This window comes from Pagrus major, chromosome 2 (genome assembly GCF_040436345.1).
Source record: "Pagrus major chromosome 2, Pma_NU_1.0".
NCBI classification, from domain to species: Eukaryota; Metazoa; Chordata; class Actinopteri; order Spariformes; family Sparidae; genus Pagrus; species Pagrus major.
The window spans coordinates 17,112,226-17,140,136 of record NC_133216.1 but is presented as its reverse complement, the minus strand read 5'-3'; the positions used below and the strand labels follow the sequence as shown (position 1 = coordinate 17,140,136).

General features: G+C 40.9%; 1 protein-coding gene across 1 annotated transcript in view; it reads right to left on the bottom strand.

The window, feature by feature from the left end:
- Nucleotides 1–24,127: 24,127 nt before the first annotated feature.
- The window catches only part of limk1a (LIM domain kinase 1a), a 48,424-nt gene continuing 44,640 nt past the window's right edge, over nt 24,128–27,911 (bottom strand). Inside the window, exons 11-17 of the mRNA XM_073494961.1 lie at nt 27,479–27,610; nt 27,235–27,294; nt 26,703–26,768; nt 25,910–26,078; nt 25,703–25,758; nt 24,828–24,985; nt 24,128–24,351 (exon numbers count right to left, since the gene is read on the bottom strand). Of these exons, the coding sequence (XP_073351062.1) occupies nt 24,183–24,351; nt 24,828–24,985; nt 25,703–25,758; nt 25,910–26,078; nt 26,703–26,768; nt 27,235–27,294; nt 27,479–27,610 (810 nt within the window). The 3' untranslated portion in view covers nt 24,128–24,182. The remainder of the gene's footprint in view (nt 24,352–24,827; nt 24,986–25,702; nt 25,759–25,909; nt 26,079–26,702; nt 26,769–27,234; nt 27,295–27,478; nt 27,611–27,911) is intronic.

Sequence of the window (27,911 nt, the reverse complement as noted above, 5' to 3'; positions counted from 1 at the left end):
CTCAAAAAGTCAGTCCGCCAGATGTTCATAGTATAATCTCCACAAACCAAAAACTGCAGATTTATGTTATACTAAGTGACTGAAGGACACACGAAAGACTGAACAGGACAGATTACTGTCACTGTAGATATACAGTAACAGGCTAAACTATGTAATGGACAGCAAACACAGATAATGATGTCAAAGGTTAACTATTGTCGTAGTGACACTTGCACAGTATTTAACCTCTCAGCTGTGTAGATGTGGAGTGGATTGTAATCAGACAGGATGGACAGTCAGTCAAGGACATTAATCTGGTCGGGGCTATATTGGGCTCATGCAGACCATCTGGGACTGAGCAGTAAGCGCTTCTGTGTTGATTTTTGTTTAAATTAGTGTGTGACAGCCTGTGTGGCTCTGAGTTAAGCTGTAAACTCCAGATGCGTGTGTGACTGTGTGTTTATGTTCGCTGCTGCTTGTGTGTCTATTTATCTATCTGTGATGTGAGTGGACAGATATGCTGACAAAGCTGCTGTCGTCTAGCCAGCAGCTGTGCTGTGATAATAACAATAATCCAGTCAGCCACATCTGTAATGTAAAGAAGACCACAGCTATGTTAGAGGAGAACTAAATGGAATTTCATCTAACCACTAACATCATGAGTGGCTAGTGGAGGCTGTGATTGTGTCTAATAGCATTTCATTTAACTTATTTAAATAGGTTAAAGGATTAAGATGACTGTTCACAGCATTTGGAAATATTCAGGGCCCGCCAAATATAAACAAAATAAAGACATAAAATATTGTTGTCCTTTATGGTCAGTTTGTTTATTCAGTTTATTTAGTTATGAAAATGAAGAGTTTGTTTAGTTGTTTTTTTTTTTGTTTAGTTTAGTTTATTTAGGCATAAATTTCTGTAGAGGAGAATCTTTCTCTTTTCATTAAAATGTCATAGTGCACCATTCATCTTAGCCACTAGTGTTGATCATTATGTTCACTAACGCGGATGACAAAGTTAATAGAGAGCACCTGCAGCACACAGAACCAAAATATAGACTTCTGTCACTGGTTTCCCTCTGTCTTTTTTTTTTTACTTTGTGAACATAAAGTCATGCTAAAGCAATTAAGATGGACGTTTGGGTGAGATATTTCTCCTTTTCTGAAATGTCCACTCTAAAATAGCTACATTGAAGCACATTTCCAGTTTAGAAAAATATTTCTGACGAAAGGTCCCAGGGGTAAAGTACTTTCCACTGGTTGGATCACATAAACAGCTTGAAGTAGTGACCAAATGTAGGCAGCAGGACACAACAGTTAGTACTTTCTGGAGGGAAACCTACTTCAGCAGGAGTGTAAACCCCTGCCTCACAGAATGAGTGGAGGTTTACATACATGAATAGAAATGCAAAAAATGCATAATTTCTGGGAGGGACTTTTCCTTCTTGTTCCCTTCACCAGTTGGGAGCAGGAATCTGATTGCTGACCTTAGTCTGAATTCTCAGGCTAGCTCTATTAATAGCCCAGACACTAGCGAGCGCAAGACTCCTAAGTCAGCAGCCAGAGCTCAGTGACCAGGCCCGGCTTCAGTCTGGCTCTGGATGGACCCGGCTGTTGATTAGAAAGAAAAACAAGGCTCCCGAATCGCCTTCTCAGCTCATTCAGGCCAGTCATTCTTCAGTGTTTACGGGAAAAAGTACAATGCAGCTAAAAATATGGCATACAGTCCAAACATGGCAAGGATCTTACATTTCAGTCAACGCCCACCATGCACATCTCTGAAACAACATTGAGACTAAACTTGCATCTCTTTAAGCAGAATCACTGCAACATGACAATGCACAAGCCTTCAACGTTTCCCTCTAATACTGCAGAGAAGGGGGCACCCCTTTTGGCACGACTCCCAGGGAAACTGGGCGGCGATGTGAGTGAGACACTGCTACCATAGCCAGACTGCTCATTCAGAGTGGGGAAACTTTTGTCTCCAGAAAACTCTGAAAAACAGAAAGAATATTGGTGTACTGCAGCTCCAACACTAATAGAGCTGGTTGTAAATCAGTCAATAACTCGACTAAATCCGGCAAGACATGAACATTTTCCGACAGACCTCAAAGATGCTTTCAGACATGTCAAACTCTGTGTTTTATAGTGACAGACATTTATTTACAGTCCAAGCTTCTTTGTGTCACATAGGAATTCCTACTGATATGTTTGTGTGAGGTTTGCTTTCTTTAAAGCACCAGGGGGAATGGTACATTGTCTTGGGATCTCAAGCAATGCCAAGATATCTTTCTCCCGATTCACTTGAGCTGTAGTTTTCCCAGTGAAAACAATGTCATAACCAAAGTGGCTGAGTGGAAGAGGCCACAAGTGTCATTCCGGATAAACATGGTCTCAGAGCTACAACTCACTGTCCGCCTACGAAGTGTCTCCTTGTTGTCTTGGACGCAAAATGACAAGAAAACTTCAATACAAGGCCTAAAATACACTCTCTTGTCTACTTCTTTACCCATAAACAGTCTCAATGTCATCTCAAGAGACCCATTTTAACTACTAAGATGAGCAACACACTGTGCCCCTCACCGGTTACAAGGTCACATATTTTAAATCCCGTTTTTTAAAATGCCCTTAGTGTGTGTTTTGTAATTTGATTCGATACATCCTCAAAAGGTGAAACACATTCTACCTCCCTCGGGGTGTTCCTAAAATATGTCACATTCCCCATAAATAAAAATATCACAAACAGGCGGCTGGCAGTCTGCTGTGGCAGCGGTTAACAACAGGTGGAGTGGGAGGGGAAGGACACTGAGGGCATTTATTTAATGCCCACTGGGCTGCTCTGTGGTGGGAGACTACAGGAGCCCAGAGGGATCTTTTAAACTCTTTAAATTCTGGGTCCGTGAAAGGGAAACCAAGACAGCAGGAACAGAGTTTGTAAACACAAGCGTGAACTTACTCACATACACCCCCAGACAATATCGGAGGTCAGAGTTTCCTAGTTGAAACTTCCATTCTCAAAGCGTGCCGGGTGCAGACGGCAAATGTGAACAACAAACTTGACTGATCGTAACAAAATGATTTCTCTTTGGCAAGTGTACACACAATTGCACTTTCAGCAGTGCAGCTTCAATGCATTATGCATGAAATAGAGGAGGAAAAAATACACGAGGTAGAAACCATTTTACATTTTATTTTAATGGCACTTTTATACTTGGAAACGTATCTAAAGCATTTCATTCACTAGCCTGATACACCCTACCCCCTGCATGAGTGCTGCCATTATTGTGTGACATCAGATAACTGCTTCTTCATGAAGTCGGGGTAGATGCATGTGCTTCGAGTTTAATTCCCATTTCAGTTCCTTTGTACATTTTCTAGGGAAAACAGTATAACACTCAGTCTGGATCAAAATGAGTATTAAATGCTGGTAAAACAAACTGTAGCACTACTCTTCTTAGTTAGTATAAATTATTCTTTCGAGGTATTTTAGTTTACTAGCCCTTTGCAGGTGAGCTAAGAAGCTGACACTGCATTAGTGAAGCAGTTAACAGACCTCCAGTAGTTGAACTATTATCAACCATCTATTCAATAACTAATCAGAAGCTAAAGTGAGCTTCTATCCCAGTTTCTTCCAGCCTCTCTGCCAGCAAGAAGTGAGCTTTGTTTCCGTTCTTTCCCCTGGCGTCTCAAGGAAAACAGACAGTTCCAGGTCATCTTCTCTTCTGGTTGAACAAACTCTTTTGAAAGAAGACGTGTGCCTGCTCTATACACACAGTGACTGCGGTGTTCTATGATAAAATCATCTCTATCATCCATCTTAGCATTGGTTTGTCAAAGTTATCGCTGCAGCCAGTATGCAGTGATAATGAGACAGAAATCACAGCAATAACACAACAGCCTTTCTTTATGAATCTGCATTGATTTGCAGATTAATGATTGTCAGTGTTTAGTAAGACCTCGACAATGACAAAGATTTTCTTACAACTGAACAAAGTCAAACCTGGGTCAAGTCCAGCAGGTGTACATGCCCAGAGGTTCACAGTATGTGAGCCATTTGTGAGTTCGTCTGTGGCTGAAAACACAGTTGAATTCCATGGGTAAACATTATTTTGACCTTGGAGGGCTCTAGATTTTATGGGAAATTGATTTGATTAATTTAGCTAGAAACAATGCGGTCACCCTGAGCAACACAGCTACTCTTACGTAATGGTTATTTTAAGACGAATAAAACGTTTTTGGCTCTCCGACCTCTCTTCAGTTCCTGTTTTTACATCAATGATTCTTAAAATCTCCTCGGAGGTGAGTGTGACCCCATTCTTTTGTACAGACATTTTATAGAAGGATATGAGAACTGGGATCCACCTGCTGTAAAAACATTGTTTCCTGTGTCTTTGTCAAAATGTTTCATTCAAAGAAAAAACAGTAGGGATACTCAGAAAGATCTGAATAGGCAGCGCCAGCGTATATATCCCCCTATAAAGAGTTGCCCATAGCAACCTGTTAATCTGCTAAACCTACCGGATGTTTTTCTTGTTTCTTTTCAATGACCGGGAGTCTAAAAAGAGACTGGAAGAGGTTTTCCAACAGTAAAAATAAGGAAGTCATTAGCCGCTTATGGTGCTTAAATACTAAGGCTAGCTCCATAAAGCAGTCAGTAATGGGCATCTATCCCCTGTGCCCTATTAACCTTTGAAGATCATATGCACACACACACACACACACACAAACACACACACACACACACACACACACGATAAGATAGACACCTGTAATTAAAACCACCTCACACAGAGCACTCAGTAAATGAGCATGTGGTTTCCTGCCAGTCAGAGGTTTTTGAACACTCTGTATTTTAGCAATTTTGGTTAAATCTCAAACAATATCATTGTAGGTTTATTGTGAGTACCCATAAATTAGGAATTATAAATAGAACAGGTAAAAGGGACGTTAGAGGTATGTGTGACTTTTTATTTTCATGTACATCATCAAGATTTAATTGGAAACTGTTGATACCTTGGGAAGAATTCTGATAATGAAATAAAACCAGTGGATGATTTAATTATGATCTTTCCCAGAAAATAAGTAAATAATAATTAAACCTATACCTATTTCTTACTGTTTATTTTAGGTTCAGAAACCTGGCAGTGAGGGTGGAGACACATGGAGAGAGATAGGTATAAAGAGGGCTCCTGGTGCGGTTTGAGCTCCTGGATAATACAGAGGTCAACTCGCCACAGGTAAGTGAGTGTGTCTATGTGCAGCTTAAAGACAGAAATCCCGAGAGCCAGAGGGAGTGAATCCTGTAAGACGGACTATTTTAGACAAACAGGGGAGCTCCTGTGTACTCCGGAAGACAAAAAGGAGAAGAAAATGGTTTAAAAAGAAGGAAGCACATAAAAGGGAACAGAGGTGAAGGAGAAAAGGGGGAGCAAGCTCTAGGGATCGAGGGAGGCAGGAGCCACATGTCTTCTCTTTGATCCTTCAATGAAACGCACATGTTGTGGTGTTCACCCAGTTCATATGATCCAGTCCTCACAGAGGCACTCTTCAGACACTTCTGTCACAAATACCAACACTAGCAATGCTACCGTTTCAGTCTGTGATTCCCCAAACACTTCATATTTCAAACATTTACCACGGTACAGAAGAGTCATTCAGATGACCTTAAAGTGTCTTGACTCAAAACAAACCACCATGACCATAGCTGTAATGTCACAGAGCAACTTGAAACCAATCAATACCCAAACATGCCATAATCCAATCATTTGCTGATCATCATCAATGCTGTCCATATATAATGGAGTTGTAGTACAAGGATCGGCGGAGTTGACACTTTACGTTCAGTTTAAATAGTTTGTACTTTTACTCTTTCCAAAAAGAGTTTCAAAAGAAGAAACTGTGTCAATACAGAAGCTTAAAGCTATCAGATTTCAAACACAGTTGTGCAGATCTTTTGAAAGAAAACAGACTGACATGCCAAGAAAGATGAGAGATTTGAGCGTGTGTATTCACATCACTATGCGAGTGAACAGATCAGATCACAACTAATTATCAGCATCATTTGGATATTTTGTGCTACTTTTATTTTGTGCTACTTTTAGTTGTACAAAACGACAAATTCAGAAGCAAATCATCCACAATTCTGATCGCCAGATCAGTTTCCGGATTGAGAGAAAGAGAAGAAAACAGCAGTGAGTTTTGACTTATGGAACTCCAGAAACTATTTGCAAAAAAATTGCTCGAAGAGTAGTAAATATTTACTGAATGGTGGCTTGCCAGTGCTGTGGTTATTTCAGAGTCTGGTTTCAAAAGGCTGGTTGTAGAGTGCATTACACACACATGTGCTCACACACACAACAGGCTGGTACCCTGATGTGATACATGGAGGAAGGAATAATTCACACATCACCGTGCTGACGGTTAATAAAAGTGCACCTGGTGTCTCTGCCCACCCTCATTACATTTCTGACACTGTTTGCTCACACTGGGTGAGCGGCTGCTCTGTTTGTTTGTTCAGTGCCTATCTGTCTGCTGCAGTCGGGCTCTCCTGCTTATGTTGGCTATAAAGTCCGCAGATCTGTTTCTGATTCAAAAGGCCACTCAAATCCACAGCCCTGACTGACTAAATAACTGCCTGATTGATTCACTCACGCACAGACTTCCTCTCTCTCTCCACACCACTTCCTAAATCACACTTACTGTAACATTCTCTAAATTTTGTGGTTGTGTCTTAAACTCCTGGCCTCCTCTCCCCTCCATCTATCATCGTGTCGCAGCATGCTAACACATTCCATGCTTTACTTACACCCAAGTGCTTAAATCTGATACCGCCATCTGTATAAGTATCTGTTTTGTCTGTGTGAGCCTGCTGGTTGTGTTGATAGAAGAATATAGTATGATGAGCAAACTGGTGTCTTTGCTGCATCACCGTGAGCTCTCTTATCTGTTGTCATTAGAGTTTTCACAGCAATCTATCAACTCTGATGCTTTTCATCGCCGCTTGCACTTTCCACATTTCCACACATTTTGTTTTGGGTCAGATCTTAAAGATAAGAAGCTCATTTCCACTGGCAGGCTGAATCAAGATAGAGGTTTTATCCTCTCCGGGGACGTTAACCATCCTTTACTACATCCCCCCATCCTCAAGAAGATCTCCACCATCTCTCCTGCTCTTCCTTTTGGCTTGCCTGGCATTTCCTCTCACTGTCCTGCAGCATGGTGGGAGCATCTGGAAGTGTTTTCTTAAGGGGAGTGGAGGGTGCTGGAGCTGAGGACCCTGCTGGTTCTGGTCACGCAGAACTGTCATCTGTATGCACTAGCACATACGCAGACTTGCACATGTGCAACACACAGACTTCAGGACATGTCAAACTCATGTAATATTTAAATCTTGAGTGCCAAAAATAACTTAAAGGGGCAGAGGCAATATCAGTGATCTGCTGCTGATGGTTGCTGGATATGATCTTGAATAATTACATTTTTGGCATGTAGAAATCATACAAATTATGTTCTTGAGGGCTGAACATGTCTATGAGACGCTTGACTCTAGACAAAAATTGTTCAAACTTTCCCACAATTTCCGCAGATGTCACATCACATGTCAGACGCGTCACATGCATTCCTTATGACCATTTGACTGCAGCTAAATTTTTAACGACTGTCTTCATTTGTTATCTGCCTGATGTCTTCACAGTGTCTGCAGTTAGAGTAAACTCTCCGACTTCGCTCCCAGAAGCACAAAGATTAAATCGAGGCTTCTTGGCTCTCGTCCCAAGCCACCGCCGATCCTAACAAACATCAGTCTGGTTGATGCAATGCCTGTGCTGTATGGAGCTTCACTGCACCACACAAAATTTGTGAAGTTGCATTAAGAGATAACTCTACAAGAAACACTTTAGTTGGGATATTAGACATTTCGTACTTTTCCTAAAATGCCTTTCATATCTGCTTCACCATCTGTCGATAGATTAATATCTTCAGCTCTTGTGAAATGGAATACTTGCTATATGCTTGTTAAATGTTGGTAAACAGAAAGAAAACCTCACTTTCCTACTGACATTTTATGAAGCTTTTTCCTTTTTAAAGCTCCACAGTATCTGCAATGGAAATAATGTGTCACTTTTTCAACATCTCACCGCAAATAGCTGTGAATAAGACTAATAAACCATCCAACGATGAATCCAAAAATGCCAAATGCTAACACTAGTGCTGATGTTTTAGCTGAGCTACCCTTTTAGGTATGCCTTGTCACCAAATACTGAGTTATGGCTTAATGTCTGCACGCATATGCTAAACTATAAGCATATTTTCAATAGGCAGATCCCGCAAGGATTAGACATGACTGCAATCCAAACCACAGATTGAAAAACTGGAGGAATTTGAGAGCCATCTCACGGGAGTTAGAGGTTAAGAATGGATGCTGAAAATACTATAATTGTGCAATGTGAACATGGAATCCGAGTAAGCCAAAAAAATGACAACAGCCACACTAGAGACGTAAATTTAAGTGTGATAGCAAATCGTGCAGTCAGCTCCAGGGCTACATCACTGAATGTCAGCAGAGTAGAGGACATGCAGTCCTAAACTCAAGTCTCTAAAAAAAAACAGCAGCTTGAGCGCAACACAAATGATCCGTATACAGGAAGCCTCCTTTACTGCCTTTAATCATGTTGGTCAGATCACTTTCATAAGCCCTGCCCTGACCTTAACACCTGCCCCCATCCTACCAGAAAGCTCACAATCCCTGGGTTGGTAGACCAGGGTGGCGCTCTCTCTCTGGTGTCACCATAGCGTTTCATGCATTGGTAGCTGAGTGCTGGGACCTCGGTGGGGGCCATGGGAACTGGGCTGAGATTATTTATAGCGGGTGGGGGGCTTGGCAGGGGCCACTTCTATGAGGCTTTAGAGGAATGTCTAAGGTCGCCCTCTGACCAAAACTTCTGCAGAGTGCTGAGGCTGGAGGTTGGAAGGCTAGCTCGGGCTGACGTGGGACATCTGCAGAGATGAAGACACGAGCCAATTAGCTTGAGGGTCTGGTGAGCAGGCCCAGCAGGGACAGGAAGGAAGCGGTGAGCATAGGAAGTCAGAACGTCAGAGGAGTACCAAATAGGGCAATTCAGCTTCACCAAGCCTTTTTAAAATGAGGCAAAATAGTATTACTTCAAGCAGATGTTCCAGAGAGATTTGTTGAGGAATGCATACACGGAGAGGAGATGGATAGTTTAAACAGTCAAAAATGACATCCTTTCTGTTGTAAAAACTAAACTAAGGCTGTAGTTGGTCGCGTTGTTGTGAAAGTCTTTTTCACCGCAGACATAGTAGCAAAAGCACAGGTGTTATTAATAATGTTAACAATGTCTCTGCTTGATTCAAGTGTTCTAGAGAGCCGTGACTCTGAGCCAACGTGCACAACGGCTAAATGGATCTCAGCCATCATCATTTGTATTAATTACACCAGTGTTTTTTACACTGTGACTCAACAAAAGTTTCCTGCCTTGACATGTCAAAATGTCTTCCATCAAAAGAGCCTAATGGATTGCATTACACTGATTATACTGTGTGGTGTATCTCATAATTTAATATAAACACAACACTTTCTGTTCTTTCTGTTTCTGCTCCCGTTTTTTTCTCGCAGGTTTTTTATGCAAACAAAATAACTATTTTTTTCACATTTTGGGCACAAATTAGTTAAAAAACCTTGTTAGTGAGCACTTCACTTCCTTTGCCAAGACAATCCATCCACCTGACTGGTGTTGCATATTAACATGCTGATCAAACAACATGATTACACAGGTGTGCTTTGGACTGGACACAAGAGAGTTGATCTAATGCTGCATTCCATTGCAAGTCGGATGTTGGTATTTCCGAGTAGGTATTCCAGACTGCCAATCTATAAGCGACCCAGTGCATCTGCTCGAAAAAACATGGACGCTCGCTGAAAACTCCTCTGCTGCGAACTCTGTGTCATTTATATTTTTATTGAGTATACTTGGAAAGTTTACACAATATTTTCTTTGCAATGTGTTGGCGACACTTAGATGAGTCTACCCTTCATAATTCATAATGAAAGCTACATTTCTACCTTTCAAACAGCTTCTCTTCCTGTGGAAAAACTGGCTCTTACAAAAGAATACCAAACACATGATGGTGTCCAGTGTTCACAACAAATCCCTCTTTAAGCACTCATCTTTCACCATCTCTTTATTGTTGTCTTATACCAGCCTCGTATTCAGTCAAGTGTTGCGTGCATGCTCCCTAACCCGATTGTTTGCCCTCACATCAAACTGAAAAAGCCCCGAGGGCCGCCTGTCAAGGCCAAACCCACAGGCCAAAACCCTGCTGCTACAGCCTCTGTGTCCGCATCACCACTGTGCCATCACATTGTGAATCTCACTAGATGTTCACAGGATGAAGCCCACACACTTTACCCAGAGGAGAGTTATACAAAATGACGGGTCAGGTTTCACTGATGAGTGATATGCCGCCCTCCCTCAGTGGGTACGCTCACACAGTAGAGTGGCACTATTGTTGGTGTGTGGACTCAGTGAGATAATGTAATGGGTGATAGAATTACTGCACAGGCAGGAGGAATAATGTTAACATTTGATACTGTAGGGTGGTTAAGATTCACATGATAACAAATATGACCGGATTTATGTAAAGGAAGAGAGAGAACTTATAATTAAAGGCACAGTTTGTAATTTCTGCCGCTAAGGGTCTCTGCTGCTCAGGTGCAGAGCCAGACCTTCTGGAGGAATAAACACCCGAAGTCACATCAGATTCTGGTCTGAGCCAGAGTCAAACCAACAGGAGGAGAGCTCAGAGATTATTTTTTAACTTTTAGGTTTAAAAAGTGGAAATACCTTCACTCCCGTTTATCCACATAACTGCAGCAGCGATCCATGGAGGTGACCTCCATTGTTAGTTGTTTATGTTTTGTAATGTTGACTGTTGACTGGAGCTAGAGGGGAAATGTACTTTATTTCATGAATGTAACGGTACAGAGAGGAGAGGGGAAAAAAGAAAGAGAAGTAAAGTATCTGGTGAGTGCTGAGTTTAGTCAGAGTTGACCTGAATTGGAACACACAGACACAAGTTTACAGCTAATGTAGAGTAATCTGGCTGTTTGGGCAAATAAACACAAGTGATCCTGCAGTCAAACTCGCTTTGCTGTTGGTGAATATACCATTAAACAATCTCATGTGACTCAGGCACAAATGTTCACAGATGAGGTAATGTTTTAAAGTTTTCGCTGGCTTCCCTTCCCTGGAAGTAATGGCAGGCGACTAAATGAAATGCATGTTACCTCGAGTAAACAAAGGTCTAGTCATTTACATAGTTGCATATTTTGTCTTTAAGTGCAAGAGCAGGATCAGAACAGCTTGAGTCTGTGTCGATTCCTCCTCATTTAACACATAATGTGTTGAACCATGAAGTGATTGAACTGTGACTAAATGTCATCAGATCATGTCTCACACCCATCGTTTGACATTCCCCTGGCATAATTACTTGCAATGCTTTGTTCACAATAATATGTACTGTATGTGTTTCGGCAACAATGCAAATGTCAATCAGTGGATGGACGGATGGGTGTGGTGCATAGCTCCACATTCTGCTATTCAAGTTTGCAGATGAATGCAATGAGTGTGCACGCACTGGCAATGACAGCAAATGAGAAAAACAGACACAGCTACAGGGGAAACAGAGGAAAGGGGGTGAAAAACAGCATCCACTGCAGAAGCTAGCAAGCTAATGGGCTAATAAAGTCCAAGTATAGACTGCCTACACTTTGGCTGCAGTGGCAAGCAGCAATTGAAGGCACAGGAAGCTAATGGCTAGTTGAGTAAAAGCCACAGAGGAATGCAGCGTGGTGAGTGTGTGTGTGGAGAAAGACAACCGTCCCCTCCTCTGCTTCTCTGTCCACAGTTGGCATTGCCCATGAGCGGTGACGTCACTCTGTGTGTATGTGTGAGGTTATGTGGCATTTTCAGGCTAACAAAAGGATGTCACAGCCACCCTTCTTGATCCACCACACCCCAGAGCCCTGCGTGGTTAACAGCCACGGGGTGTGGGTGCAGGGGTAGGGCACTGAAACTCTGTTAACCTGGATTGAGTGATTGCTTCCACAAAAGAGATACATTGTGTTTCTTAAGAGTCACACAATGGGTGTGGTTTGTAGAGCAGGACCTAAATTTATGCAGACTTGGACATCTGCGTATTTAATCACATACCCAGCAGCGAAAGATGTGCCAAACCATCATGAGAGTAACCAGTGAGTGCCATCAGCAGCAGCAGCAGCAGCAGCAGCAGCAGCAGCAGCCTCAGTCTCGGACAGATGTTGACAGTTTCCTTACAGAAAGGTGTTCCCTCTGTCAGCTCACACACTGCAGCTTTGTCACATAGGCTTGGAATGTTTCTGAGGAAGGAACCAGGGTTTGTCACACCCATACGGATCCACTTTTCTCCACCCGTCTGTGAACTGCTTGGGCTTGAAAACAAACTCGCCCCCCTTTCATCTCTACTCAGCTGGGCCAAACACAGCTGCGGGGCTTCAGTGACATGGAGAAGAGGAGTAAAGAGGAGGGATGGGGGGTGGTTTTGACACCGAGGTGACAGGCCACTGGCTACTGGAAAGCTGATAACAGATGAGCACCGTCGCTCTGAAACTTATGATGCGTTTCAGGAGAGCAGCTGACTCTGCTGAGGGATGAGCGAACTGTACTAAAATGTGAAACTCAGACAAAAGCAGCATAAACAACAACATAACTGACGCATACAGCAGATTCTCAGTTGTCACCGTGCAAAACAAGGAACAAGAGTACTTTGAGAACACACCTTTTCTTACACAGCTACTCCTCTTTTGTGTCAAGTAAAACCCTGAAGCACATTAGAACAGAGAAGTCACACCACCTCCAAATATTCACTGCAAGAATCACATGCTCAGTTTGAACACCGTGTGAATAGGGAGCTTTTGGCATGCGCCTTATCATAAAAATAGGCCTTTGATTTCAGTTTGAAATACTAAAAGACGAAGAAATACAAAGTCATTAAAACGAATGAATGACCGCCTTTCAAATCAACACAAACTGCACAAAAACCAGCTTGAATACCAGCGGTCATCAGGGGTAAAATAGGCTGACATCGACAAACCACGATGTCCTCCTTTTGGTGAGCTAATCGAAGCCAAATCTCCCTCCACCAATGACCTACTTCGTCTTCAGCAGCAGGATTAAAGGAAAACTCTGGTTTCTTACCTCATCGTCTGGTCGGATGAGGATGATTGATCAGCAAGGAGAAATTATTTCATGAAGGGCAGACACATAGAAGAGGAACAGAAACACATTACTGTCAACATGATGAAAACAACAGGAAACCAAAACAATTTAGGCAAACATTTCTTATGTTAATAAAAAGCTGGTGATAAACAACTGACATGCTGACGTGACATTTGAGATCTAATTAAACAGTGTTTGACACCTGGATCATCCGGTTTTTGGCTCTGCCTGAGATAAATTGTCTTCTCAAGATAGGGAGACCCTGTAACTTGTTAAGACATGTCACATTTAACAGGTTCTTCAGCATGGAATGATTATATTTTTACATTTTTCCCTAGAAAAAACATCTAAGACAACCAAGGAACTTAATTTTATACTAACAGGTGGTGCAGACTTATTTTAGAATACCATATATAGCCAATTAGCTGCTAGACTAATCAGATAACCCACAAGGATTGATTTAATATCGATATCAGTATCAGAAATGCCTCAGACACTGCCGCTCAGGGACCAGGGGTGTGCTTGTGTTACACGACCGGTAGGATTTTTGGACCAGAATGGGGTAGGGTTAGCTGGTTAGCATACTAACTTCAGAAGATATCTCTGCAACACAAACATACATCATAATAGCAAAACTGCCATTTCTTCACATTCTGTTAATAAGTTTAGTACATTTCCTTATATATTGCCCCTTTAATGCACTTGTATTGGCTGATTTGCAAAGTTCAGGTATCAGAATTGGCATTATGTCTACAACCTACCAGATGTATTTTTTTTTAAATGCATCTCTAGACCTATAAAACAGTGAATAAGTTTGGATTTGGCTCAACGCCGGCAATCTACAGGCTCTTTTATGGCACTGATGTCATTTCTGCAAAGCTGTCAGCACAAAAAAGTTTCAATTAAATGTGCCAATTGTTAATCACACACCTGACGTTCACTTTTTTTGAGTAGAAAGTGTCAAGTTTTTGGACAACAGTGTGTGCACATCTGTCTGTGATAAAGCTTGAGTGATGATACTGCAAAAGTATCCAATAATGCATGCTTCAAAGATTGCATGAAAGTTGGTCTTCAAAGGCTGAGCGTGACTGCGTTTCCCAAAAGAATTGGTGCAGGGGCTTTTCAGATTTACAGTGGTTGATTACAGCATCAGTCACTCGTCGAGGAATTTGGTTTTACTGAAAACAAGGAGTTGCATCAATACAGGGCATTAATTATTACTGGATGATATATTTGGAAACGTGCGTCTCCACACAGAGAAAACACACTCTCCAGTAATTAGTCAGGAGTAGAAGCCAGTCCAAATAATTCATGATGTTTGCCATTTACTGATTCTTTTAGTTCTTCAGAGGCAAAACAATTTTCATTACTCCAAGCTGCCTGTCCTGTAAAGCTTGCTGGCTGTGTTACAAATATTGATTCTCTACTTTAAACTCAGGACCATCACTGCCTGTGAGCTCACAGAGCAGATTGTGCTGATATGCAGGTCAGGGGACTGAAATATCATTATAGCCTGTGACTGTTCATTTACAACGACCTCAGGAACAGCAGAAATGTTACAGCTGACAGACTCTGCTTTAGTAGTCCCTGCATATGGACAATATATAATGTATGTGCTGCATATTACTGCTGCTCTTTAAAACAGAGCTGGCAGCAGTAAGCATCAGTCCAGATGCACTTTGAGTAAAATTAACTGTGGCAGGATGACATGCATATAAGACTCCTGTTCACTCTTGTGTTGACAAAGCAAACAAACGAATGGATAAATTAAACATCCACGACCACAACTCTCCAAAAAATGTCTGCTGCAAAGTTAGAGCTGAAAACATCTTATTACACAGATGCAGAACATGTGATCAACGGTAAATTCCTATACTATAATGGCTACTCGCTCGACTTGTTAATTTTTCTTGTGGTTCATCTCTTGACCTACATGCCGAGGTCCTCCACCAGTGATGCTGTCAGCGCAGCCACAGGCCGCAGGGAGGATGGTAGCATCGCTCCACAAGGCTTTCCCTGAGGAATGTTAGCCACTGCTGACTGTGCCACCCATCCACACCACTCACTTTCCTACTGGGAGACTTTTACACTTCATTTGTAAGTCAGTCAGGGTTTGGTGTTGTTGGAACAGGAACGTGTTGCTTTATTTGTTAAATGGGTTATGGGGCTTTTATTAGAGCAGGCCAAGATTATACTTCCATGCAGGTCAGTTCAGCTAAAAATGGAGTTTAATTTAGAAATTACAGGTTACATTTCATAATGTTTTACTAGCAAGGTTTTCAATTCCCTGGCTGATATGTTTTGATACTTCTGCAAAGAAATATCACCACAGAAATATGGATTAGATTTTCCAGTGAGCTAAAACAGTCAAATGTAACACATGCGAATGTCAGACATGGAAAAACTAACATTTGAACTTATCACCAAGATGTAAAATCTGAAGTAGCTCCACTAAAAATGAAGTGACAGAGATCCTAAAGGTGAATCTCAGGGCGTATCATTTCATTTGCTGGTTAAGAAAAGAAAACACGACTGACCATAATGAAAATAAACTTTGAAGCATGCAATGTGGATTTAAAATAGGTCTATTAAGGAAAACTTTCATGGTTTTTGGTTAAAACCAATGCAGTAATAAATACTTATATTTAGATCTATTCATGTACATATGTAACTCATATATCTATGAATACAGCACTAGTGAAAGAGTAAAAGGGAACACTTGGACACAGAATTGGACAAATGAAAAGCTTCTACCACAGACTTTTATACTCACGTTCCCTTTGAACTTGAATTTATGTTTTTAATCAAATATAATCAGCAAATCTGAGGTGAAGCATAAGATTCAGCGCTATCCATCTCTGTCCACTATCTGTGAGAGCTCTCATCACCTCCCACTTTCTCCTCCAACACAGCACGCCTATACTCAAACACCACAGGGCAACAGCTTCAACGAACCAGATGTTTCAGTGTCACTGCAGCCTCTAGTACACCATATCATGAGACTGATGTGCCTGGAAATAAAGTACTACCTTCTTTGCCCAGAGTGGGAGCTCATAAGATAGGGACGTGCTCAGAGCTAACATGGTTTCCAGACATGATAAGAAACAGGTGATCTGTGTTTGATACAGTTTGAAACAGGAAACGAAATCTCTTTGATGCCACCGACAGGCACTCTGTGACTGTGGCAGAGCTAGGTTATACATCAGCATGTTAATGCAGATGCAGGCTATCATTTGGTTGAGTATGTCAGCTGATAAATAGGTGAAGAAATGCCAGTGTAGAAATGCCAAAATAGGTTTGAAGCAATTAAGAAACAGTTTACACTGTAGGTGAAAGTCATTTTTCACCTTGCACAATGCAGAATGATATATCGGTTAGACGATATTATTGCCCGATATTGGCTGATATATTGTTATCGACATATATGTTGTCTGATATTGGAGCTTATAATGCAAAAAAAAGACGTTTGGGGTCATTTAAAATGATTAAATTTCAAGTGAAGTTTAGTGTTTCAGTGCACTGATGTCATTTGGGGCAAAAAGGTTTATTGTTTAACTGTAAAATATCCTGCATCCATTACATATCTTTGTCAAAAATGTTTGATAACCACATTTTTAGCATCATTGCAAAAACTGTCTGTACTGGAATGTTTAATTTCTTCATATTTGTAAGGGCGTCGGTCACAAAAATTGCAAAACATCCTCATATCCAAACCACTGAATAGACCGATTGTACGTATCGATTGTACGTATACGTATATCACTGCTGCCAAAACAGGTTAGGTGTATGTAAGAAAACCACTTGGTTAGGTTAAGATAGGTAAACTACTTGGTTAGGTTTAGGTAAGAAAACTACTTGGTTAGGTTTATGTAAGAAAACTACTTGGTTAGGTTTAGTGTAAGAAAACTACTTGGTTAGGTTTAGTGTAAGAAAACTACTTGGTTAGGTTTACGTAAGAAAACTACTTGGTTAGGTTTAAGTAAGAAAAGTTCTTGGTTAGGTTTCATAAAACAGATTAACTTATGTTACGTTATGTACGTGACGCTACTTCTCTATGTTAGTAAGTTAAAACTACTCGCCACTGACTTCTGGTTTCACACAGAACACAAACAGCGATTTCCTAAATTAAAGTCTTGTGCTTGTTTAACCCGGCCGTCCATCCCCGACCTCCTCCCTATATAGACTTTTCACTCTTTATACTACTTCTCCTCACTTTCTCCTTTGCAGCTGAAATAATTACTACAGCTGCTAGAGGTCGCTGCCTAACAACAAACAGAAGTATGGGTAGCATTAAGCCGCTTTCATTTTTGACCTAAATGGACATTTTTTTGGTGAGTACAGGCCCAAATGCATGTCAAGGTCACAGTTCTTTGAGAAAACACTCAATTGATTTTTGTTTTGTTTTGTTTTGTAAAATGACTGAAAAATACTGATACATATGCATCTGATTCAAAAATCCAGCATTGCTCAGGCTGTAGTATGGGAGGCAGTGTAAACCCCTCATTGCCTGCACATCCTGACACAACAAACGGAGCCAGAACTGCTTGTTTTACGACTCCTCTTGAGTAAATAAGTGCGATGGTGGGGCGAGCCTCTGCAGGAGCTCATGCAGACCATCCGGCTGCAGCCCACCAGTGCGACCCAGCTCTATCGTCGTGGTCCAGAAATAGTTTAGTGTGGTGAGTCTTGGTACCACTCTTGCATAACTGTAGAATTACAGTGTGCTGCTGCCGTGTCCCGTGTGGATCTCAGTGCCAGGCTTTTCAGGGATTCTCGTTAGCAGAACGAAGTGTTCCCTCTGAGCAGCGAGAGTGTCATTTATTAAAATAACATCTGCACCCTTATCATCGGTTTACAGACCGGCTTAAATCTGACCTGTAGCCAAACAGACGCGTGGATGCGTTTTCACGGCTACAGCTACATGTCCTCAATGAATACAAACACGATTTAAAGGGACGCTGTTGGCTTCATTTTGGGTCGGGAGGCAATTAGACGAGCATCACCGGAGTCACGCAACATCCCACATGCGGTGTCAGATGTGGTACTCACCGTGGTTGAACATTACGGACCGAAACCGGTTGTTGCTGGACGAATTCTCCATCTCTCAAAGTTTCAGACAGCGTCCTTCTTCTTCTTCTTCTTCTTCTTTTTTTCCTCCTTCTTCTTCTTTCTTCTTTCTTCTTCTTCTTTCTTCTTCTTCGGTATTTCCTTAATTTCCTCTCGCAATCCGAACACAGCTGACAGTCTGTGTGTTTGTGTGTGACCAGACTAACCCGTCCCCCCTGTGCGTGCGTGTGTGTGTGCGCGCGCGTGTGTGTGAAGAGACAGAGTGAGAGCGTGTGTGTGTTTGGTAGAAGCAGCAGCAGCTCGCTCTCTCTCTCTCTCTCTCTCTCTCTCTCTCTCTCTCTCTCACACACACACACACACACACACACTCACACGCGCGCGCGCAGCCATTCAAAACCGACGAGCCCGGTGACGTCACGAGACACCAGCAGTTGCAGCAGCGGCGTCGGAATGAAAACAATCGCACGTGGATGCGATGGGAGAAGGGTCACGTGCACCTGCAAGAGGAAAAAAATGCGCCATTTTTATTTTATTTTATTTTATTTTATTTATTTTTAGCGAAAATTAACAATGGTGGTCAGGTAAATGTTAGCGTTAAAGGGAGAGTACACACACACACACACACACACACACACACACACACACACACACAAAACTAAGGATATTTGAATGTCACAGGACTGTTTATTATAATTATTGTTAGAATATTAATAATGTTATTTATCAGTAAGGCTCCAGCTATAACGTCATGCATTAAGGTGCTCGGTTAGCTAACATGCTACAATATTATCCACATAAATTACTTTTCTTAGCAGTAGTACTATAAATTGCAGTTGTGACTGTAAATTTGGTTTTAACACCTTATACATAATTATTATTTTTATGATATACATATTTTTTATTGTGTTACCTGTTTTTATTATCATGGTTGACCACTGACTGTCAGGTAACCATTTATTCTATTTTATTTATTACACTGTGCTTCTTTTTGTATTTTATTGTATTTTTGTTTTATCACACTTGTGTTCTCGGGTCTCTTGTAAATGAGATCTCATTCTCAATAGGACTTACCTGACTAAATAAAGGATAATAATAATAATAATAATAGTAGCAGGATCAAGTCAGTGATGGAATGTAGCAAAGTACTTTTACTCAAGTATTTTATCTACGGTTTAGAACTTACTTACAAGTACATGAGTGCAAATACTACATTTTGTAAAGAAAATGTGTACTTTTTACTCAAGTATATTTCTTTGACAAATGTAGTTACTTTGTATTTTGAGATTTTACATACAACAAATGTTTGTACTTGAGTAAAAGTAAAGATATTGTGTTAAAATATGACCTTGGTAAAACTGAAAGTCACTCACAAGAATAGTACTTGAGTAAAATTCTGAAAGTATCTGATATTAAATGTAGTATCAAAAGTACAAATAAAAGTCAATTATACATATCTTTAACCGTATGTATACGTACACTGTATCATATTGGGTCGACTGATTAGGTCGACTGTGTTTTTTTAGTCCAATTGCCAATAAGTGGAGTGGAAGTATAAAGTAGCAGAAAATGGAAATACTCAAGTAAAGTACAATACTCAAAATTCTTCTTAAGCACAGTACTTGAGTAAATGCACTTAGTTAAATATCATCATGGCATACAAAACATGTGATGAGTTTATAAAATGATGGTGCATATTATAAAGAAATTAAAACTACTCCACCTCAATCATATACAATATAAAAAAATATTTTTACATAGCAATTCTTCAGAAAAGTAACCCATAACAAATAATAATATAATACTCACAGTGGAGATTATTTTGATACTCAAGGTTAATTTTTGAGTAATACTTCAAAAACACTTATACTACTCATTCTTCCCCTTATTTCACCATAGAAATGAACAGCAGAGATATATAGTGACATCTGGTGGTCAGTTTGGTAAAACACTTCTAATGAATTCACCTTTTCTTTTCCAAGCACCTACCTCAATGACGCCCACACATCTTCTCTGTTGTTAGGTGCTCTTTATGTGTGAAGTCATTGAGTGAAGGAGAGTTTGCACATATAATTGGAGCTGTCGTACTCTGTGTGCTTCAGTAGTACAAATATAGAAGGTGTAGAAAACTGTGGCTCATTTTGTCAATGAAATGCAACAGATTCACAGGGACTGAGAGATATATTCATTAATGAACAAACACATTTAGTTTGTTTTAGAAGCAATAGTTTTATTTTTAGCTGTGACAAAAGGGAAAAAAACAGTCGCCTCCTCAGAGTCTAAATGTTCACGTTCAGGATTAAAGTGCAGAATTGTTTTCACAGCTTGTGTAAAAAAATTAAATAAGACAAAAAGAAGAACAAAAAAAAAAGAAATATAATATTAAAATATCAAAACTGACAATGGAGATCTGGAAAATATAAATATAATACAGAACAAGATGAAATCTCATACAACGTAATATCAGCAATGATATTCAATCCACTTGAATCAGGCTTGCACTTATGATACATTAAAAAAGGAAATCAGTTCACGTTTTTCGAGTCGTTGGCAAGGCTAGCTTACAACAAAGGCACAGCATTGTTCAGAGGTAACGATCCTTTGCAAAGAAGTGCTGCGGCGACATTCTCATTGATCATCAACACGCCCTCACAGACACACCTAACATGCTCGACATGGCTCAGACAGGAATGGAGACAGAAACATGGCAAAGCCACTCATGTACAGTACATGCCCACGGACGAACACATCAACCAGGAGGGGCTTGTTTTACAGAAGCATATTTTGTGTTATTAGTAGCCTATACAGTGACAGAAGATTTACATGCTCTTTGAGTCTCACTATTACTGTTGAATGCTGCTTTTCTATCAAGCTGCTGAGTGAACTGAATTGTGAAGAAAGCTCCAGAAAAGTACGGCCCTGAGCCAAAAGAGTATGACGAGGAGGTGAGAGGTGAGACAGGCCAGTTTTAAGTGCTATGTTATCAGAAAGACCAGCAGTGGTTGAAGCCTCTGTGGGCATCACATATGAAACCAAGCAGTCAGGAACAACACAGGACATCATTCACAAAGGACCAGTCTGTAGGCAGCAGGCAGAGCTGGGTAATCACATCCTCCTGGTAGCAAAGACTTGAAAACTTTAAAAGTGGACATCATGGTGTTTAACATTTTGGAGTTTTCTGGTAAAGGCTTGAAAATATAGCCATTACTTCTATAGATATGTGACTTTACGTACAATAAGATCACAGCTGGATCAAACAGGCTCCTGCCAAAAACTGTAAAAATGCATCCAAATAATCACAAACTTTGCTATCAAGAGGATGAATTTCCCAGATCCCATCTATTTACAGTTGAAAGGCTCTATCAGTGTCTTGCATTCATATATCAACCTGAACCGACATAATTTATTTCCTTATCACAAGTTAGCCCAAGAGAGGAAATTAACAAACATGGCTTCAAACAGCCATTTGGTAATATAGTGCAAATTAAAGTACTCAAATCTATACAAAAAGATTTCAGTGGTTATATAAAAAAACAGATGCGGTGTTTCTTTTTTTTCTCATTTCTTTTTAGCCTGGCTTTTTTTGTCTTCTCTTTTCATTCTCTGTTTTCTTATTTAAAATGACATAATTTAGAGACAAAAACAGCTCGATCTAGAAGCTCAACAGACCTAGCTTGTACATCATGCAGCTCGTGAAAAAACAACAGCAGGAAATCTTTAAAAAAATTAGTCTAGAGACAGAAAATGCATGTTAGAAGGTGCAAGAGAGAAATTTGACAGTGGAAGAGATAATTTCTAGGAGTGCGCATATTTATGCAATGCACGAAGACAGAGGTAAGGACAAACAAACAGTGATATTTACAGCGAGCATTTACATGTAAACAAACAGTGGTGTCATCCACCGGAGGAGAGACGGACGTGGACAGACAGCTGACATGATGAGGCAGTTCCTGGTGATGTCATTCCCACACCTGAACTACTGTACAGTACATGAGACAAGACTGATTGCCCTCAAAATTCTCACATCGCATGTAATTATCATAATATGCAGATTTAGTTCAGCAACTTTGATGTGATTAGATAATCCAGAATTACTCCAGCACACCTCTGTGGGTACATTAAAGGAGACATATTATGCTTTTTCCTTAAGTGTGTTATAAACTGTAGGTTCATGTGCGTGTAAAAGGTCTTGAAAGTTGAAAAGCCCAAAGTACCTGCTAACAGGAGCTCCTCTCTCCCACAGAAAACACTGCTCCTGAAAGGTCTCGTCAGTAGTCCCACCTTTAATTCTGCGACTTTGTGACATCACACTACGTCACCATGTCACACATTTGCATAATTTATACCTATATTCACGGTAGCAGTGAAGCTAATTAGAAGGTGAAAACATGACAAAGCCGACTGGAGTCACAATGAGCTAGCTCCGGCATGAGTGAGCTGACCAATTGGAGGAGACTGGGTATTTGGGAGGCATGTCTTAAACAGACAAGAGCTAAAACAGAGCGTTTCAGACAGAGGGGGAATACAGTGCTGCAGCACTGGACAGTATGACAAAACCGAAGTGTTTTTTGAGCATTAAAGCTTGTAAACCTATTCTAGTAGTAACCCAAAATAAAATTATGAACCTGAAAATGAGCATAATATGTCTCCTTTAAAATTCCAGGATAACCAATAAAATGTCTAGAAATACTTGTTGGATGGAGGGAAATGACAGAATGTAACATTTACTGGGCTTGAACTGAGGGTTGGAGATTTTTTATGGTGATAAAATTCCTCTTATATCGATGCTAAAAGCCTCAAACTTGCCACAGTGGTGACAATGTAGGAAAAACAACATAAAGCTTTCTGCTGTGCCCTGTTAACTGCAGTCAAACTTTAACTCTCCTTAATTTCAACTGGTCGGCCAATAAAAATATGGCAATGTAGCGTACGTATATAAAATATGTCTGTACATTTACAATATTTAAAACATTTACAATGTCGCCAGCTATGTACACCGGTATGTGTTTGAATGTATGAGATGCCACGTCAACATGAATGAGATAACAGTTCTTAAAATCATGTGAGAACGTACCAAATGTGTGTAAAAGATGTGTACCTCAGTGTTGAGTCAGTGCTACACAATAGATGAGGGAGAGGGGCAGCGCCACACACACGTAGGTCTAGTAGTTTATGACCAAATGAGGTCAGAGCGACACGATGAACCAGGATATGACCTGACAGCATTATTTACAGTCATGCACTCTTCAGTGAGCTTTTTAAAGCTGGAAAAGTTTTTTGTTTGACTTGTACAAGTGGACAGCGAGTTGATCACTACCATCGTTGGGCCCCTCTCCTCTAATATCCAAACCAAAAGCAAAAATCAAACCAAACTCACACAGAAACACCTGCAAACACATACTGCACAATGTACTCTGTAGAGGCCCAAAGTGAGGAGGCTGAAGGTTTGCCTCGTGCCTTGTTTTTTGGACTACTTTATCCACATGAATATACACACTACAGTAAGTACAGCAAGTATTCTTGAATGGAATGAGCACTAATGTTAAATCTATTTGATCTGAAAGTTTGGGTCTAATTGCATATGACATGCTCCACTTTAGCTTAGCAGAATCAAGCTATCGTAGTTAATGTCTCTTGATTTGACTTTATGTGTGTGTGTTTGTGTGTGTGCAGCTCGCACAGGTGGCTTTTCAGATCCACATTTTCCCCCTGAGTCTACTCGTTAGGCCTGAGCCAGACTATGCCAGCAGCTTCAAACATGGAGGAGTATTTACACGTCTCCTCCAGCCACTGCACCGCCCGAGGCAGGCCATCTCTGCCCTTCTGGGGTTAACTCCTAATTTTTCAACTCCTCCAGTCGAGTCCAGCCCTACTCCGGCTGTTCAGGGTGGGTGTGCAGGCCATTTTCAGGGCGTGTGATGTTGTGGTTCACCCAGAAGGCCTTGTGCAGCTGGTCCACTTCTGACACCAGGGGAAGACCAATGTCCAAGTGCATCTTCAGGTTCTCAAGCCACTCCTCCAGCTTGGAGAAAGCAGGTCTAGATAATAAGAAAGCAGATAGGAAAACTTTTATTTCCTTTTATTCAAGCCAAAACACAATTAAAAGTAAATGTTAGTGAACACTGTTTCAACTGATCTAACCACTGAACTAGAAAATGTCCCCAGACTCCCTTAAACAATTGTATGACTTTGAGATTTGATGAGTAAGGAGGAACTTTAACTTTAACTTCTTTTGTGAAACATTGTCTCATACAAATTCTTAATTATTTGGACCTTGTTGTAAATTCAGCAAATGTTATAAATAAAAATATCATGTCCATTTGTCCCAGTCATGCCAGGTGTGAACTGATGGACTTAAAGCTGTCCACTTGGACACCCAGGACAGATGTTATGACCTAGTATTACCAGGCTCACAGTCCTCTTGCCCAGCGTTATAAATAGCAATAAACTTGTATGTTAGGTGAACTGTCCCTTTAGGTAACATTTCGATGTGAATCCGTGGAATATGTCTGACCGTTTGTCTGCATCAAGCTCACAGCACACAGCAGCCATGGGGAAGAAGGCGGGGGGACAATTCGGGGGACAGTAGTGCTCCAGGAAGCCGGACACATTCAGTCCAAAATCCATCGCTCTGGGGAGGTAGTCTGGGTCTGCGTTCACCCTGCCAATTATCTGCAGAGGGAGGAAGAGTAGGTAGAGTTAAAGATAGAGCTGTCAGAGCAAAGAGATCCTCCGGTGCCAATCTGGTGAAAACCAGTAAACCCTCCAAACTGAAGCCGATCGTTCCCAACTGACCACAACTACCGTTTGTCTGCCTGTCCGCAGCCACATGAAGACAACTTTGCTTTTCTGCTCTCTCTAATCACTGTGCTATTCTCTGGCTAATGGTGCCCATCTGGGGAAGTCATATTCTGAGTGACTGAACTAAACTGTTAAGCCTGAACTATGTGGATGGTGTGTGGCCAGGCTCAAAGCTGACCACACTCTGGGGCTGGGCTTTCATTCAGGAAACAAATATCTTTTGCTTTTTGGGGGGACTCTGGAGTAAGACTTTTTCCCTTGTAAAATTAAATGAATGTTTCACACGTGTTGGGAGGAGTTGAAGTTTTGGCAGATCACTGAATTGTCTATTTTTTGCAGTAGTTGAACCTATGCTGGGAAAAGATTGTAGAAGTACGTTTTTAGGTGGTAAAATTTGACCAAATTCAATGAATATTAAGAGTGTTTAATCATCTCAGAGTCCAGAGGGTTTGAAAGGATTTAAAGGATTAAATGTTAAACTGACAAGGAAAGCAGTTTTTCGAAAATGACAGGTGAGCATACTTTAAGCTTTTGAAGCAACAACTTATCTGAAAACCTTTGTTTGTCTGGAGAATAGGAGTCACTCACCTCACAGAGCATGATACCAAAGGAGAAGATGTCTACTCTCTCATCGTAGCTTTTCCCTGTGAAGGAAGAAGACCAAAATTAAACTGTTAAGTTCAAGAAAATAGGTATTAGGTATCTTAGGAAAGTGTGAATGGGTTTAAATGATTAAATCAGTGTCTTGATATTATCGAAAAGGAGCAAACAAACAAGTGTCCCTTTAGATCATACCGTGGATCATCTCAGGAGCCATCCAGTAGGGGTTTCCAACCACCGTGTACCTCTTTCTGCGGTCAGGCTTCTTGAGGCCCGACAGTTTACCCTGCGACAACTTGTCCTCATGCTTGTCGTCCACCATGAGTCGAGACAGCCCGAAGTCTGCCACCACCACTGTGTTGTCCTACATGAAGAAAATCAAACATGTTATAAGGCAAGGCGATTTTATTTCTACAGCACATTTCATACATACATTCATAGATTTACAATTCAAAGGTGCAGAAGTCTTAGTGTAGGCAGTGCAAAATAGGAACGTTTTTAGCTTTGATTTAAACATGGTCAGAGTCTTGAGGGGCTCGTCTACAATAAACAGGAAGATTATTCCAGTTCTGGGTTGCGCGATAACAAAATGATGCTTTGCCATGTTTTGTTTGAAACATAGAGTGATAAAAGAGATATACGCTTCAAGTAACTGTAGTGTTAAACCCGTTTAAAGCTCATTTGGAACGCTTGAAATTTCTCTTAGTTTGACATTTCAGATGTGAGCTCTACAAAACAACAAATTGTTTTCATGTGACACATGTACAATGCTTTCTTTGTTTGAGTAAGCTGGAAGTTTCCGCTGCAAGTTACACATGTGCAGCATGTTTTAAGAAGGCTTAGTCTGTTAATGCTAACAAAGCTCTCCTTTGTTTTTTGTATCTGAAGTGCCCCAGCAGATGACAGTTGCCCTGTCGTAAATCCTCAACGAAAACATGCTGTATATGCACAGGTATGTCCACACACACGCATGCACACGACTTCTTACCTCTCGGACAAGACAGTTGTGGGAGTTCAGGTCCCGGTGGATGATGTTCATGGAATGCAGATATGTCTGAATGACAGATAGGAGAGGGCAGAAAGGCAGGGAGAATAGAAAATAAACAGAAAAAAAAGAAGCTTTCAGTGATAGTCTCAAACCCACGCCAAGAGGAACAATCCTGCCTTGTTTCATCTCAAGTAGCTGCTGTTGTTAACACAATAATCCAGTCACGCACGACATTCATCATTGTACTCATATCAAGGGAAACATTAAGAACCAATGGTCTAATCCTGCAGGAATTGATGCAGTAATTTCCTTCGAGGGGGATGGAAAAGATTGTGACATTATTAAAGAAGGGTTGTAGCTCAGTGACACCACCACTAGAGGGAGACATCAGTGAAGATATCAAGAAGCAACGCAGCTTCTTTTACTGCTGCACATCAAGGAATTTCACTGTCTGAAGAGGCTTCACATGTGTGGAGTTTTTTAAAAAAGAAACTATTACAATTAAAAGCACTTTTTCGGTCTTTGAACTCACCATCCCAGCAGCGATGTCATTGGCAAAACTGACCCTCTGGTTCCAGGGATAGTTGCAGTCCTGTGAGCAATAATATCACAGTTAAATGTCATTGTCTTTACTTGCTGATGATGATCATCTGCAAACTACAAAGACTCCACCTGAGGCAAGACCAGACCATCTCCTGAATTACTATCAGGTCCACCACATGCATTTTGAATAATAAACAGGAGGCAGACACACTCATATGTCCGCAGGCTCTCACCATTTTCTTAATGATTTCCCTCAAAGTGCCTCCCTTTATGTACTCTGCGATGAAGTTGAGTCGCTTGTCCTTGTAGAGGACTCCGATGAACTTGAGCACGTTGGGGTGATCCAGGCAACGCATGACCTTCACCTGATGAAACAATGTCACACAGTTTTTATACTTGTCAAGTTTGCTCAGTTGTTAGAAAGGAGAGTTTTGTTGTATCTGGGTATCATGACAATAAAGATAAATCTTGAATCTTGAATAATCATTAGTTGCAGCCAATCTTTTCATTTTGCTAAGAAAGCTTAAAAGCTAATTTCCCAAAATGTTGACCTATCCTTTGAAATTAAATTGAGTTTGATCATCAGCGGGTCTGATGAAGCATGGTGGCAGTTTAAGCGTAGCATTTTTTTCCCTCAGAGGCTGTCGGGCAAAGCTGTCCAGAAAG